At 37.5% G+C, this 16,660-nt stretch overlaps 1 protein-coding gene across 1 annotated transcript in view; it reads right to left on the bottom strand.

Moving 5' to 3' along the window:
* The window catches only part of CHD7 (chromodomain helicase DNA binding protein 7), a 140,753-nt gene that overhangs the window by 35,421 nt on the left and 88,672 nt on the right, over positions 1 to 16,660 (bottom strand). Inside the window, 8 exon segments of the mRNA XM_017893477.1 lie at positions 1,994 to 2,249; positions 3,742 to 3,885; positions 8,406 to 8,582; positions 9,650 to 9,893; positions 10,248 to 10,369; positions 10,466 to 10,603; positions 12,189 to 12,272; positions 15,800 to 15,914. Of these exon segments, the coding sequence (XP_017748966.1) occupies positions 1,994 to 2,249; positions 3,742 to 3,885; positions 8,406 to 8,582; positions 9,650 to 9,893; positions 10,248 to 10,369; positions 10,466 to 10,603; positions 12,189 to 12,272; positions 15,800 to 15,914 (1,280 nt within the window).

Raw genomic sequence — 16,660 nt, 5'->3', positions numbered from 1 at the left:
ACACGTGTCCTCATCTCGCTCCATCAGTTGCCCTAAGCTCTGTCTTGCCAATTCACGACCTAGCTAGTTAACACTCACCATAACGGTTGTACAAACTCCTAAACATACTGTGATTAGCAGGTTGGCAGTAACAGATACATAATCATCACACAGGATACTCTCTTTAGAAGACAAAACTAAGAGCACAAAAAGAAATTCATTGGCTGGGCACAGTGGCTCACACCTGTATTCCCAGCACTTTGGGAGGCTGAGGTAGGCAGATCACTTGAGCTCAGGAGTTCACTACCAGCCTGGGCAACATGGAGAAACCCCATCTCTACAAAAAATACAAAAAAAATTAGCTGGGTGATGTGGCGCTTGCCTGTAGTCCCAGCTACTCAGGAGGCTGAGGTGGAAGGGATGCTTGAGCCTGGGAGGTCAAGGCTGCAGTGAGCCGAGATCATTCCTCTGCACTACAGCCTGGGTGCCAGAGTGAGGCCCTATTCAAGAAAAAAAAAATGTATATATATGTGTGTGTGTGTGTATATATATATACACATACACGTATATATATATATATAAAGAAATTCACTGATTCGTCGCACCACACCAACGATCCCAGGTGCAACCCTCTGAGACTGTCTTCCAGGCGTGGACTACTCTATCCATTAGAAATGGAGACTTCTGAATCTGGGGTGGCTGATGAGTTATAAGTTATTAAAAGCGGAAAGATTAGAAATTCTTTAAATTAGCTGTCCTTGAACCTCATAAACAACGATAAAGACAGACCAAGTTGTGCTCCCTCTTCCTTGGAAAGGCATCTAATTGCACTGCTGGCCAACTATCATCATGTACAGGTCTCCCAAATTAGCCTGCCACCACCTTTCTTTAACCCACATTAACTCCTGCCCAGAAAACAATAGCCTCTGAGCTGGTCCTTCTGCTTGTCTGTCTTTCCTCCTCCCATCCTTCTTATGCAGTGTTGCCTGATGCATCACCCTGAATCATATTTCTAATCAATGCTCAGCTCAAACACTAGTTGTGGTTCTTCACTGCCTGCAGAGGAGAGTGGAGGTTCCATGCACTAGCCTTTAAGGAATTCTGCAGCAGGGTCCAAGCCATGACTAAGGTGCATTTCTTACATGTGCCTTCTACTTTGGGCAAGTTCCTCATTGTTTTCCTGATCCCCTCTCTTTGCTTGTATCATTACTTCAGCCTAAACATCCTTTCTTTTTCTAACTCTGCCTGGGAAAATCCTTTCTACCCCTGCAGACTTGCCTTAAAAGGTCATCTCCTCCTAAAGACTCCCTCAATCTCAATCTCTCAGCTAACTGAAGACTGCTTGTGGCGAATGCTCCCTTCTTATTTACCTCTGCATTCTCCAGAATATCTTATACAACATAAGCATGAAATATTTATTACCTTAATGATCTCCAAAAATGCATAATAAAGGTTTTAAGCCATGAGTTATATAACACTATCAATTTAGTTAAGAAAAGAGAAGGCCCATAAATTTTCAAAGCTTTAAGTTAATCTTTTTGTTCTCAGAGGATAGAGGTGCTAGATGACTCTGGACTGAGAGGAAGATGAGGACATTTTCTATCAAAAGGCTTGAGACAGCTCTTAGCTGTCTGCCCACACCTAAGTTCCTCTTTAACATCTCTGACTTAAATACACACACCCCAAGAAAACCTCCATTAGGGGTTAATTTCTCTTTGGCTGTTAGCACTTCAGATGACTTCTAGCCATGGAAAAGTAACGCCTCTTTTCAAGCACAGGGAGGTAGAAGAAAGGCAAAGTGAGATTCCATTTTAGGGATTGCTGGGGCAATGGTCACTCGCCTTCAGCAAGCACAGAAGGAGGTATCACAGAAAGTGGGAAGCTGGTGAAACCCATGCTGAGTGGACAGGAGACAGGAATGACTATATACCATGAAATCCCCAGTCTGGGGGCAGAAAAGGATTTCTGGGCTTCAACCATCACTTAAGCAAGTTTGTGAGCAGAGCAGGCTTACCATTGATAAGGTACGGATGATTGCAGCACTTCCGCAATTCCATCATAGTGTTTAACAGGTTAGGTACGTTAGCTTGTCCACCGCCTTTGGAAAGAAATGTGAAATTCTTCTCAAGGATGGCTCGGTAATATTTCTTCTGAATGTTTGTTAGCTCAACTTCAATAATAGTTTCTTCTTTGGGGGCCAAGTTCTTTTCTACATCCTCTTTGAGACGTCTCAACATCATTGGCTTTAGAATAGCTTGAAGTTTTTGCACCTAAAAAAGGACCTTAAGTAAATACTTGTGTCATGATTTGATGGCAAGTTAAAACATATTCTAACATGAAACATCAGGATTATCTCATTCATTAGCCATCCATTTTCATTTTTCAAAGCCCAGTGAGAGTATGAAGCAGCTCATCTTTCAGCTTTCATAAGACCAGTCCATGAAGGTTGGATGATTCTATGTCAAATGAACTATTTCATCCATCCAGGAGCCCTGAACAGCCAGAAGGCTTGAAAAGTACCCAGCAGAAATCCAACGTATTTATGTAGCTTTCCCTTCTGTTTGCCCTAAGCCATAGGGAAGATAGAGAAGAGGGACAAGACAGTGTCATGGCAATGCTCTGTTTCTATTCTCTTCCTTTCTAGGCAGAGCTAAATGAGAGAAAGTGAGCCAGGAGCAATCTAGTCCCTGCACGAAGGAGCCAGCAGAGACATCTCTCCCTGGTTCTCTTTTTTACTGATTGGCAATAGAACTGAGTACTCCATACGGTTTTATTTCAGAAAAGAAAACAAAACAGACCTTACTCTGAACCGAGCTAAGAGGTTTTAGACAGTAAGTCAGGGGAGATGGCACATAAAAACCAAGATTTCACGTCTATCTCCATATTTATTTCAAATACAGCACACAAATTATAACTAATACCCACATAACTCTTACAGCATATAAAATAGCCAAGCACTTTTTATTTTTTCTTTTTTTTTTTGAGACCAAGTCTCACTCTGTCGCCCAGGCTGGAGTGCAGTGGCGCGATCTTGGCTCACTGCAACCTCTGCCTCCCGGGTTCAAGCTACTCTCCTGCCTCAGTCTCCACAGTAGCTGGGACTATAGGTGCCCACCACCAGGTCCGGCTAATTTTTGTATTATTTTTTTTAGTAGAGACGGGGTTTCACCATATTGGTCAGGCTGGTCTCAAACTCTTGATGTCATGATCCGCCTGCCTCAGCCTCCCAAAATGCTGCATGAGCCACCGCACCTGGCCCAAGCACTTTTCATACACAATACTTCATTTATTTCTCACAGAAATACTGTGCAGTGGTTATGCCCTAAGTTTCTAAAGTGAAAATATGTAGGCTTGAAGAAGTAAGCAGTGTGGCTGAGTACAGATGCTCCACAAAGAACAGAGACTCAAAACTGCAGTAGGCAAACAGCTCTATCAATGTCAGTGGCATCTGACATCATCCCCAAAATTACACATACATAGCAAAACTACCAACCTGCACAGCACAACTATCTCTGAAAATTATATCAACAGGTATGTAACCTCTCTATAAATCTCAACAGCCCTTCACAAGAGCAAACAAACAAACGAAGAAAACCTTTACGATGATGACCTAGAAAGTCCAAGGAAAGGGTATCTAAGGTTCTGTGTACTAGGTGGGAAAAACTGTAATATAATCACACTTTAAAATAACTTAATACTTTGCTGTTTCATGGGCTAATCTTCAATTTTATAAGTGAAATACAAAGTGGAGGTGATAAATACCTGCTCTTCTGTTTTTAGATCACCAAACTCTTGCATAAATGTGGTTTCTGAAGGGAAGCGACTTGGTTCCAAGAAATGAAGCAAGCTGAAGAGTTCTTCCACAGTGTTCTGGAGTGGGGTTCCCGTCAGCAGCACTTTGTGTTCCTGAGGTAACGCAAGGAAAGCCACTAACCAAATTGTAACAAAAACACTTTCTTAAAACCAGAGCCTCTCACTAGATATCCACTGTTCTACTCCTACTCATCTATCCTATGGAAAGTATAGGAATCAGGCATGAAAACAGAGATATTAGAACACAATTTCTGTGTCAGGTAAACAGATCTGGGGACAGTCCTCTCCAGAACTCTACAGGGTCCTTAAATGTGTCTTGCCATTTTGTTTCTTCCTGGAGTTATAGGTCAGTATTTTAGTGCCACGGCTTTTTAAGTCCCCCAAGTCTCAATGCTTTTATCCCCACCAGTTAAGTTTTTTTCCTAGAATCCCTAGACTCAGATGAAACATGCATGCTTCTTTCTGCTCTCTAGATCAACAGTGCTCTCATCTCTCCATCTGCTTCCTGCATGACTCACTTCATAGAGACAAAAGAAGTTCCACATGCAACAGCATATGAAAAACTATTTTGTTCTGCAAAAATTTCCAACTAGCAAAGAGGTCAACTTGGTTGTAAATACCACAATCACTTTTTTTTTTTTTAAATCAGATGCTATTTATAAATTTGTCTCTTTGAACCAAGTTAGGTATTTCTTTAATTAATTCTTCCTGTTTACGAACTCTTTCCCCAGCTTTCCTCATGCAGTTGTACCCTGTCCTCCTATTTCTATATATGCAATACAGAGGAGCTGTTTTACAATGGCCAGTCTTAACAATAGTGAGATATTAATCTTAAGAACCCTATTATTTTCTGCTTTCTCTGGCCATTTGGTACACAGCACAGCTAACAAAACTATTTCAGAAAGTAATTATACCTCCCAGTAGTTGAGAAAGCAATATTCTGACTTAACTCAGAACCTGACAAGTCTTGGTTGCCAAGCAGAGTATACGCTCAGTAGATACTAGATGAATGACGTAAGAACATGCTAATTTTCTTAATATCTACCATGTCATATCTGTCAATGAAGCTCTTTGAAGTGAGGTAAAGGAGTTCAATATGCTTGTATTCCTCCTTCTCTTCCCTTTGAATAAAGTCTCTGAGGAAGTTTCGTGGACCACCATCATCTTCAGACTCAGTAAATTCATAAACAGTAAGGATCAATCAATCAATTTTTTTGTAATGTACCACCACACTTGTGGATAGCCTGGGCCACAATCACTGACATACCCAAGTCCTGGATTACTGTATGCAAGAACTTTTTTTTAAGTCCCATCACATATTCAGGAAAGAGTTACTGCAGTAGATGAGCTGTATTGATTATCGTGTCTCCCAGTTTTTTCATATCCTTTATTACTACATTAAATTAAATCTTGACTGCCTAACCAAATATTTTAAAAGTCAAAGCCTTTTTAACTTATTAATTTCAAAATAAACTTATTTGAAAAAAGGAAAGCACTCCTTTCTTAGGCAGCTTCCCTTCAATTATAGTTACACCAAACGATTATACACAAAATCCTTTCACACAGTTACCTACAAATAGTGGAATAAAACGAGGTATCAATTTGAAAGTGGGTAGCAAAAAATACACGATTACTATGCACAATCTCACAAAACATCATGTAAGAAACTCAGGCGATGGAGCTTATCACCTCCACCTATGCCAGCAGATATGCTTTTGCCTTGACAACATTACTATTCTTTTTAGCTCCGATGAAGTGATGTCCATTTAATTTCATTTTAAGCAGACTCTTTGTGTCAGGTTTCCTGACAATGAAAGAGATACTAGAATCAATGAAGAACTACCGTGACCTCCACAGCATCCCCTCCTCATGGATGGGTGACAATGAGATGGCTGCTTTCCCAGAGCTCCTGTGGAGGACTGTGAAGACAGTGACTGCCCCTCAGCGTATCATCTTTACAAACATTTCCTTGGTGCCTGCAGAGCTGAAGACACTCATTGGTCTTCCTTTCTGGGAATGCACTTGGAGATAATCCCCATCAAGCGCATTTTCATCGGAACTAAGTCTAGCGCAGGTAACAGCAGTTCCCTATGGCCTGTGCCGTAGCTGGATATAGTTACTATCCACTATTTTGACTGTGACTTATTGTAGGAAAGAATAAAAAGTAGAAAGTGGCTAAGTTATCAAGATGCTTATTTTTTAAGTAAGGATTTAAAGACCAGACAACGAGCTGTTCGGAATTGGACAAATACAATTATATTCTGAACAACAATAATGTGTTCCATCTTGAAAACATTTCTTCTCAAATAAAAACTCCCGAACATTAGAAAAATAAATATTTTGTTCATGCGCTAATCAGAGCTTCCCAGTTGGTGAGCCAAGGATGAGTACAGGTTATAAGTCCTTGGGGAAGGTCAGGACACCCAGGACTGGTGGTGTCCCGTGGCAGTGGGCAGCCTTCTCTTTTTACCCATGTGTGGCATTCAGCTACTACCATTTTCTATATGTGCCATCATGTGAAAAAGCTTAAGAACACTGCAATATGTAATAGGAAAATTATTTGGATAACAGATTCTAATCCATTAATCAAATGTTAGTATAAATAATAGAAAACTCTTTGAAATAGCCCAAAGATTGTGGGAGGCTGTGGGAGGGATAGCATTAGGAGAAATACCTAATGTAAATGACAAGTTGATGGGTGCAGCAAACCAACATGGCACATGTACACCTGTGTAACAAACAGGCACATTCTGCACATGCACCCTAGAACTTAAATTAAAAAAAAATACCCCAGTGACAATCAGATTGTTTGATGTTGACAGAGTTAAATTAATGTGTACTCACCAATGAAAGAATGTTTTACAGTAAGAATCTACTATCTGGGAACACATGAACTAATAATAGAACACAACTCAGATAAGCTCAGTCAGATGACTGTTTAAGCCTTCAGGAAATGGTGACATAACTGTCTCTTAGTAGAAAACTATGACGGTGGATCCCTACTGAGAAGATATATTTAGATTGTATCATAAGCATTAGTGTTTACCTGCAAATACAAGTTTACTTCATTTTAATGCTTAAGTATCACCGGGAGTGAACAAATACAAACACAGAGTTTCTCTTTTCCATATGCTTACCAAGGTCCCTGAGACTATTCACTGTTTCTAAGCACTCTCACTTGTTTTGTGGATTGGCCACCAAGTAACAGTCAACTGGTTTGAGACAGATCTTAGGATAGCTTTAATAATAATTCATTAGGAAGAAAAACGGGAAATCCCATCCTAAATAGGATAATTCAGTCAGACTTTTTCCTTTAAGCAAAACTAGATTTTGTTTGTTTTAAACTAAAAGCAAAGCTGGCAAATCTCATCTCTTTAAGAATAAAATAAGCTGCTTCAGAGAATCAGCTGCAACAAAAAGCTTTTAGGTGTTTTTTGGTAATACCAGTCTTCAGCTAAAAATACATGGCCATGAATACATAGAACACTCCTTCTCATCTCAAACTCTCAGTTAACAAAAGATCAAATTAGCCTACAGAAATTAGCATTAAAAATATTTTATAAACCTTTTTGTACTCCCATGAAACTCATCAAATCATCCAAGGCATGCTGAACGACAGTAGCTTTGCTTTCAAAATGTACATTAAAAATAAAATATAAGTGATCATAACCACAATATAAACTATGGAGTGAAAAGAAGCCTGAGGATGACAGGTCATGTTGAAGTTCCCACTAGGAAATCATACACACGGCAATATCAGACAGAAAATAAATCAAATCCTTCTAGTCCTATGATATGTTATTCCATGATGCTCCTACTGAAAAAAAATCTAGAAAATCTAATCAGGAAGACCTGATCATCTCTTGGGAAGCTGGAAAAGTATGGGACAAGTGTGGTGTGAAACTCCAGATCAAATCTGAGGCATTGTAATGCCCCAAACTTCTAAGCATCTGTGCGAACTAAACCAACCCCAGATATCCTACTCAACTCATTGAGAACTTGTATCTACAAGTCCTGCTGGCCACAGTATGACAAAACCTATGAGCCATGGAAAATAACTGGACTATCATCACCGAAGTAAAGCTTGGCCCAACACTTAATGAAATGGCAGTACAAGTTAAGTATCCCTTATCCAAAATTCTTGGGACCAGAGTGTTTCAGGTTTCAGATATTTTTAGATTTTGGAATATCTGCATTTATACTTACAGGTTGAACATCCCAAATGAGAAAATCCAAAATCTGAAATGCTCCAATGAGCATTTCCTTTGAGCATTATGTGGGTACTTAAAAAGTTTTGGATTCTAGGATTTTTGTATTTGGTATGATCAACCTGTATTTATGAACAAAGGGTAAAACAAATACTTGAAACTCACTTTAGTGAAGATATCAAGATTACACTCTGCTATAAGACAACTGTTTAATAGACACTAGCCAACAATGTAAGAATCCAAAAGGCAACAACTTTTGAATAACTGAAAGTTCCAGAGAATATATCACAATATTTGACAAGCTTTTCAAATACTGTTTACAGGCATCAAATTCAGAGCAGTGGGACTATCAAGTCAGCAGCAATTCTATTCAGGTTCAGTGCAGTCACCAATATGATCACTGACCAAGTCCATCATCTTGAGTCCCTCCAACAGCTTGCAGTTCCTGTTCTTCAGCCTGTGGGCTTCATCAATGACTACACAGCGCCATGGAATATTCCGCAGCTCAGGACAATCAGTCAAAATCATCTCAAATGTAGTGATGATGGCATGAAACTTATAGGACCCCTTTATCACTCGACCCTATAAGAACAACTCTGAATTATTAGTAAGCATTAATGACTACATAAATAACTTTAAGGATGAATAAATAGCATAAACATATGTATTTATCCCTTTGGAGATCTCTTTATTTTAGGTGACATACATCTGTTTTCAAGTTATTTTGGCAGTTTTCAACTATATGGTAAAACAGAATTCTAAAACAAATGACAAAACTGTCAGTAAATTTTGGATCTAATCTCCTAATAGAGCACGTGCATCACTTACCACTAAGTATACCCATTCTAGTCACACATTCACATAGGACAGAATTTATAATAATTTCCCAAATCTAAAGATACAGACTTCAATATTTTTTCTCCTTTAGTTATTTAATCGTAGGTCAGATTTTATACTTAGAATACACACACACCTCACTCTCTCTCTCTATAAATATATATATATATAGCAAAACATATATATATAGCAAAAGTCCTATTTGCAATTACAGGACTTCCATTTACTACCCATAATATAAAACTATTTTAGCACATATTATTCTTCCTTATCATGTCATTTATAATGCTTCACTGTTGATACACACTAATGGCATAAAGGTAACTAGAGTAAGAAAAAATTAAAGCAATTGCTACTAACAGCCAAAGCATAAATTCCTCCCTTGGGATATATTTCATTCAATGTGTCATATATTTCAAGGACTTTTACATCTTACTATTTTCACTTCTAGCAATAGCATAATAAAATATTCTTTCTATTCACATTTAATATTACCATTTTTTGTTTAGTATTCTCTTAGGCTTGCGAAATAAAACTAATTAACATATCAAAGCATTAAACAGATTTCAGTGATCATCCAAGGCAAAAAATTTCATTCCTTCTAATCTAATAATCAGAAAAGCCAAAGCTATAAAAATAAAGAGCTGTTTTCATAGACACAGATAATACAAATGTAAATTGAGTCAGATATCTAAAGCAAATTTCTCAATTTGGCAAAATTTAGACCTTCCCAAGTCACCAAGACTTTGTTTTCTTTTAACACCTTAAAATGCACAGAATAAGCACACAGAATACAACCTGTGACAGTTTACCTGGGGATCTTTGAAGTACATTTCATACAACTGAATGGTCCGACGACTAGCTTGACTCCCATGATACACAACCACGTTCAACTCTGTCCAGGTTCGGAATTCCCTTTCCCAGTTGGGGATTGTGGACAATGGGGCAATTACTAAAAAAGGGCCATGGATTCCTTTCAAATATATCTCATAGAGAAATGTAATGGACTGGATAGTTTTTCCCAAACCCATTTCATCTGCTAAAATGCAGTTTCGCCTTTTGGAAGAAAATAAAGTACAAAAGTTTAATGAGTATGGATATGAGACACTGTTGTCATTTCACAAAATATATACCATTGTACTCACAAATGCATACTCAATGCTTTAGATGTTCTCTTAGATTCAACAAAATATATTTTCAAACAAAATTCTCAAAGAATAAAAATTATTTTACATACTTCTATCAATCTCTGTTTAATATTTGTTAAATAAATGTTACATATATTTTCAATGCTTTTTTAAAAAGTTCTTATTAGAGTTAAAACATTAAGTTCTTCTTTATTATTTTCAACAACTAAAGGAAAGGAACTACAGATATATTTAAAAGTGAAGAAAAACTTGTTTTACATACATGTTGTACCAATTGAAAAGTAGCCAGTTTACTCCCTCCAACTGGTATTCCCTGAGTTTGTTATTGTTTTTATACTCCCTGGAACTCTCCGATTTCTTCCAATCATCAGCAGGAGGTCGCTCCTGTTTCAAATATAGTAAATCCCATTAGTGGTTTCCCAAAGACCACACCACTATGCTATTTTCAAATTAAATTCTCTACCATCAGCCAATCCTTACCACACGCTCTGTTTCCGGCTCCCTGGACATTAGTTTCTCAAACTCCTCGATCTTTGCTTGATCTATGTCCTGCCTCCGCTCCCACGTGCTGTCTTCATAAGGAAGTGAACACCACTTCACCAGATAGTGAGTCACAGGCTGGACCAGATTTAAATAAATCAGAATTGGATTAATTTGACCACATACATATACACACACATATATATGTGTGTATATGTATATATGTGTGTATATATATGTGTATATATACACACACACGTTTATACCTATATATACATATACATGTATATTTACATATACATTAAGGAAGAGCATGCTCTACTTCATTTATCAATAGACATTATCCCGGCATGAGTAAGTCTGAATTTACAGAAATTTTAAAACTATGGCCATAAAACAGCTGTTCCTAGTTAAGAGTCTCAAGTCTAAACTGGAAACAGTATTACTGGGTATTAACAGAACAAATTAGCCTTTTATCAAAATCATTGGTAAGTGATGTTCAAAAGCCAGGAAGTATAAATAAATAGCTAGTAAATAGTAAAGCTGAATTTGAGATTTTTTTTATCTGCACAAATCATTCATCAGGAGTTTGATTCAGACTTACATGGTAAATCATCTTAGCATATTTAAATGTTTACATAATTGGCTGGTTTCTTTAAAAATGAGACATACACTTAAATTTATTAGGATCTCTACCTTTTCCTTAAAAAGAGTGATACTGTTTGTATCCAATCACATTAAAATAACATATTTGAGCTTTAGAAGGGTGGAGCACAAAATATTTCAGGTAATGCAGATCAACAGGATTTCCTTTGTCTCTCCTCTAGAAAACACTTGCGTTTGTTGACCTTCATTTCAGGACCAAGGTACACTGACCTGGTCATAACGTGAAAAATAGTTGCTGTGCAATGTAAATATGCTATGAAACAATTTTTTGAAGTATAACTAAGGAAAACTAGAAAAGTAAAGATCATGTTACAGATATGGTCTTGGAAACATCATAGAGTGTCATGACACAGAGTCTGGAAGAAAATGAGAGTTCTTTGCAGACCCTTCCTAGACAAGCAAGATCCAAACACTGTATATATAAAATTCAATTTACATGGAGAAGCCAGGAAGGACAGAACTCATGGTGGGTGGGCACATCATTATCAAGACAATACTCAGAAGTCACTACACTTGTCTTCATTCTTACTTCCCTATCAAATATCCCTTATAATCTCACAGAGTTTTGCAAAGCAAAATGAGAGTGTTGAGACTGGGATCTTTTAAGAGAAATAACGTCTGTTAGCCTCTGTGCACCGCATTAAATGAATTCATCAACTTCACTAATGATGCCCAATTCTAAATAACCTTAAACTCCATTCTGCCACAAGAGACACTCAATTATATAAGGATACTTTGTGCTACATGACAGAATTATACCAAAATGTACTGAATTCTTTATCATATTGTGGAATTGTGCAAAACATCAATGTATTTCTTTCATATTGAAAATAAATTTTTTAAAAAGCTCTCAGACTAAACATAAAACATATTTAGCACTATTATTTACTAAGTCATAAAACTAATAATAAATCATTAAATTTCAGTTAAATTTAGGCCAAGTGTGCCATAGTCCAAGGCTCTGATCAAGACCAGGTCTAGGATTCTACTATCTTCTCTATAAACATGTATGGGCTGCCTGAATCACCACTTGGTAATACAAATGATCTCCTGTTACCTCTCCCCGGTCATCTGTGCTACGTGCAAAGTCCATTATCCGGTCAACCTCCACATAATCTGGATTAAAAAGCTCATCCTCAATCTACACCAAAGGGGAAAAAAGAGTTAAAGGTTTATTTATTTCCCAAGATGAAATACTATTCCACTTTTCACCAAGCAATAATATTTTGGGTCATAGCAATACAACACTTAAATTTGGCAAATTCTATTATATTAATTGAAATGCTACAATTTAGCAAAATCATTCCCCATGAGGAAATCAGACTTCTCAGACTTTGTTAACTGGGTCTTTTAATTACCGTGTGAAACCTTTTACTGTGAGAGAATGTTTAAGAATATTTTAAATGAAGTGTGAAATTACAATTCACTAATGAGCAATCCAAAAGGCTTATGGCATGCGATGCATTTAGCATTCCTGAAACTACAGTTTGCAATGAAGAATCAGAGTCATGCAAAGTAAGTGTTACTTGGAATTTCATAACTCCTGGAGTTGTCCGATGCCTTATAGCATCATTTACAAAATGTTATTCAAAAGCCAAATACACTGAAACCAGCTAATTTCATATTTTATCATGATCAGAGTTTACAACGTTTGGTAGTATTTGTCAATCAATATTAGTACCTCATTTAGAACCACAGTCTTATTAATCTAAGTTTTCTAATGATTTACACTGAATATAGTGTGTTTAGGTAAAAGTATTAAGGATAAAGAAATAAAGCCTAAATAATTGGCTTATTTAACCAATATATTAAACAATCTTACAAAAGTAAAGTAATACTGCTGCTTGCAAAGGCACCTCATATAAAAGACTAGAATATGGCTCAAAAAAAAGTTATAGGCTGGGTGCGGTGGCTCATGCCTGTAATCTCAGCACTTGGGAGGCCAAGGCGGGCAGATCACGAGGTTAGGAGCTCAAGACCAGCCTGGCCAACGTGGTGAAACCCCGTCTCTACTAAAAATACAAAAAATAAGCTGGGTGTGATGGCAGGTGCCTGTAATCCCAGCTACTCGGGAGGCTGAGGCAGGAGAATCGCTTGAACTTGGGAGGCGGAGGTTGCAGTGAGCCGAGATCACACCACTGCACTCCAGCCCGGGTGACAAAGCGACACATTGTCTCAAAAAAAAAAAAAAAAAAAAAGAAAAGAAAAGAAAAAAAAGTTATAGACTAAGCCATACCCAAAAGAAGTTAGGGTCAGACAAGTTTCAGATGTTAGAAAACAAAAGACACATTTTATTATGTGTACCTCTCGATTAACTTATCAATAATATAACTGCATTAAAATATTTTGCAAAAGGCAAACTAGAAGTCACTTAGACACCATTCATATCCCTTGAATTGCAGGTTGAAAAGATAAGCAGTTCAGTCATCATCTGCTCAAGAGCAACAAACTTTCCCTGGCTACTCGGCCCTCTTAAAACACTAACTTGGGAAGCTTTGAACTGTGAATTATGAAACAGAAAGCAGAAACACAAATACATGTCTCAATTACCTCAGGCTTTTACACAGAGGTGATTAGTAAGGAAAAAAAAAATCCATTGAAATGTTCAATTAATATAAAGTATTAGTATATTAATAGACTGGCTTTTCAAAAGCTTCTAGATTTAGGTAAACACACATGTTATCCATGTACAGCAGAAACACTTAAACTTTCTCAAAACCACGTTTTGATAGCAAAAATTCTAAGAAAACTTGTTCTTAAACACGAGCTTTCATAGTCAATGCTGAATTAAAATCCTTAACTTTTCCTAAACGTTTCTACCCTTTAAGTGAGTAATCTGCGGCATCACACATGTGATGAAATTTCCAGTCTAAATGATGTTTTTGAATAGAGATTTTTAGTTGCAGCAGGCTTGTAAGGCAGCCTAAGAAGAAACAAAGAAGTAAAAGCAGCTGAAACTGAAAATCTTAAAGCAGAACAGCCATGGAACACTTGAAGCCATGATCATGTATGGGATGAAACAAATGGGGGCATGTGCATTTTCATGTGTAAAAGAGAGGGAGGAAGGGGATTGCCATCCTTCTCTGCTAACTCCCACTCAGGACAGAAACTAAGATTTCTAGCTGCCAAGTTACCAGGTAAATAATGTACATTCAACTTTGGTATGTATAGCTAGGGCTAGGCACAATTTCCTAAAGACTGTGTGACTACAGGAGACAGAATACAAATAAACTTAATAAACAGGACCAGGATTTAGGGATGGGGGGAAAGCTACCATTGTGCTTCTACCTGTCTCCCTCCCCCTGGCCCACAGAAAAGGTCAGCAGAACATATGGTATCTCCTTCTAAAAGGAGGCTAATGATTTCAGCTCATCCAATGTCCCAAAAATTCAACCCTGATTTCTTAAGAAGGGCATGAAAAATAGAACCTCATAGCATTGTTTTCAAAATCAAATATTAACATTCTTTCTTCAAAAGAATTTTCCTCCAAGTTCTTTGAAGAATCTTAATATTCTCCAAGATCTATGAACTGGGTCACATTCGAGTAACTCCATTCCACTCAGTCCGAACCACTGCACTGCCAAAAATGCTGCACACTCAAGAGTGCCAGGGGTAGTGATGCAGACACGTGTCCAGTAAAAGAACAACCACATGATTTCCCATCGAATGCAGACTTTACCATAGGCCAGTTGGGATCATGGAAATCAGAACCCAGAAGAACACAGACTTGTTACTTGATAGTATAAGGATTTTATGACATAAAAGAACTAAGTGTTCTTCTGTCCCACTTTCCTTCATCTCCAAAAAAGGGTGGCAGTGCGAAGCAGGTTGTTAAACAGATACTATTTTGCATCAAATTGTATGCTTCTTTATATAAAGTCTACATTCTGTCAACTCTTTTATGAAAAGAGGAACTAATAAATCAGCAAGTCTTATCTTTCAATGTTAAGGTTTTTCTTTTATCTACTTGAGGCTGTTAAGTGAAACCAAATTGACGATCAAAAGTCCAGAGACTCTAGTAAGCAGCTTGTGAAAGCACTTTTAAAAAAATGTAATTGACTATACTGCGGAGGCAGAGGGCAGAACTGGCACTTCTAGTAAATGCAGATGTTCTTCCCTGACGTACTATTGCTGCATTCCCATACTGATACCTGGGATAAAGGGACACAGGCAAAGATATTATTACCAGTTTCTATGCTACAACACAGCATTTGCAAAAATGAGTTTAGTGAACTCTCTGTGATTAGGCATTGACTTGAACAAAATAAATTTGCCACATACTTTCCCCAACACAAGTTAAGCTTTTGTATCTTAGAACTTGTACTTAACATTTACTGTAGAGTTCTTAACCTGCTAAATCTCAATAGAACTTCTGTCCACTTACTTAATTTCATCGTCTACTAACTGTACTTTCATTACAAGATTTTTATCACACCATCACCACTATTTCCACATAATATCATAAGGACCCATATCTTCTAGCCTAAGCAACAGGAAGAATGAGAAATTTCCTGTTTACAAATTTGTTAGCAAGAACCAGTTACCAATACGCAAGTAACAGCACCAAATAAGACTAACTAGTTTTACTTAATTCACGGAACCAAAATTTTAAATTTAGAACATTTTAATAAAGTAAATACTTCGGAAAAGTAAGCAGGTATTTCATACCTCTGAAAGGAACTTGTTCTGGCCCTGCTTTGCCTTAAATCGTTTAATTTTTTGCTGAATTCTCTTATCTTTTTCCAGGTCTTCTACGGATGCCCACTGACAATGAAGATAAGAGCTGAAAGAACAAAATAATATCCTTGAAATATGTAGAATATAATTAATCCGTTATTATGTCTTATTCAAAAAAGTCAACTAAACAGATAATTAAAATAACCTGCTTAATTACTCATTAAGGCTGCTGAGCAACATTTAATATATCCACTAATGTTTAGAATAAGAAGAGAAACTCAGTATTAGTGCCTAAAATTTGCCTTCTGTCCTAAGCCTCCAGCTCTCTTACCAGCTACCAACAGAGAGAGACAGAGACAGAGACAGAGACAGAGACAGAGACAGACAGACACAAGAGACAGAGAGAGAATGGCCTAATAACAATCTATTTCCATAAGTGAATGGGTTATACTTCAACATAAAATTAGCACTACAGGGTGGCCTTAATTCTGAATTTATACTTTGAATCTCTTACCATTGAGAAATAGGTTTTTATCAAGTTAAAATAATTCAAATTTAAAATAGCAGTTTCTTTGGAGATAAGAGGTGTAGGGTACCCTAGAGTCATCCAAGGCCTATCATACTGGTCCCAAAGGGAAACCTAACCTGGTCCTTCTAAAACAATCTAGGAGGAAAGAACCACTGTTTGCTCCTGGAACACTGGGCCATGCCCCTCACCAGCTCCTTATCAGTTCCTGGTCTCCTAGGCTGTCTTCCTCCAGGCGTTCTGCAATGATATCCCTTGGTCCCCTGTGAATGTTTCACTTGCTATCATCTGTACCTGCACGGGACAAACCGCGCCCCCCCCCCCCC

Source organism: Rhinopithecus bieti, unplaced genomic scaffold (genome assembly GCF_001698545.2).
Source record: "Rhinopithecus bieti isolate Rb0 unplaced genomic scaffold, ASM169854v2 scaffold_21726, whole genome shotgun sequence".
Taxonomy (NCBI): Eukaryota; Metazoa; Chordata; class Mammalia; order Primates; family Cercopithecidae; genus Rhinopithecus; species Rhinopithecus bieti.
The sequence above is the reverse complement of the archived record's forward strand: the minus strand, read 5'-3'. Positions and strand labels throughout refer to the sequence as shown.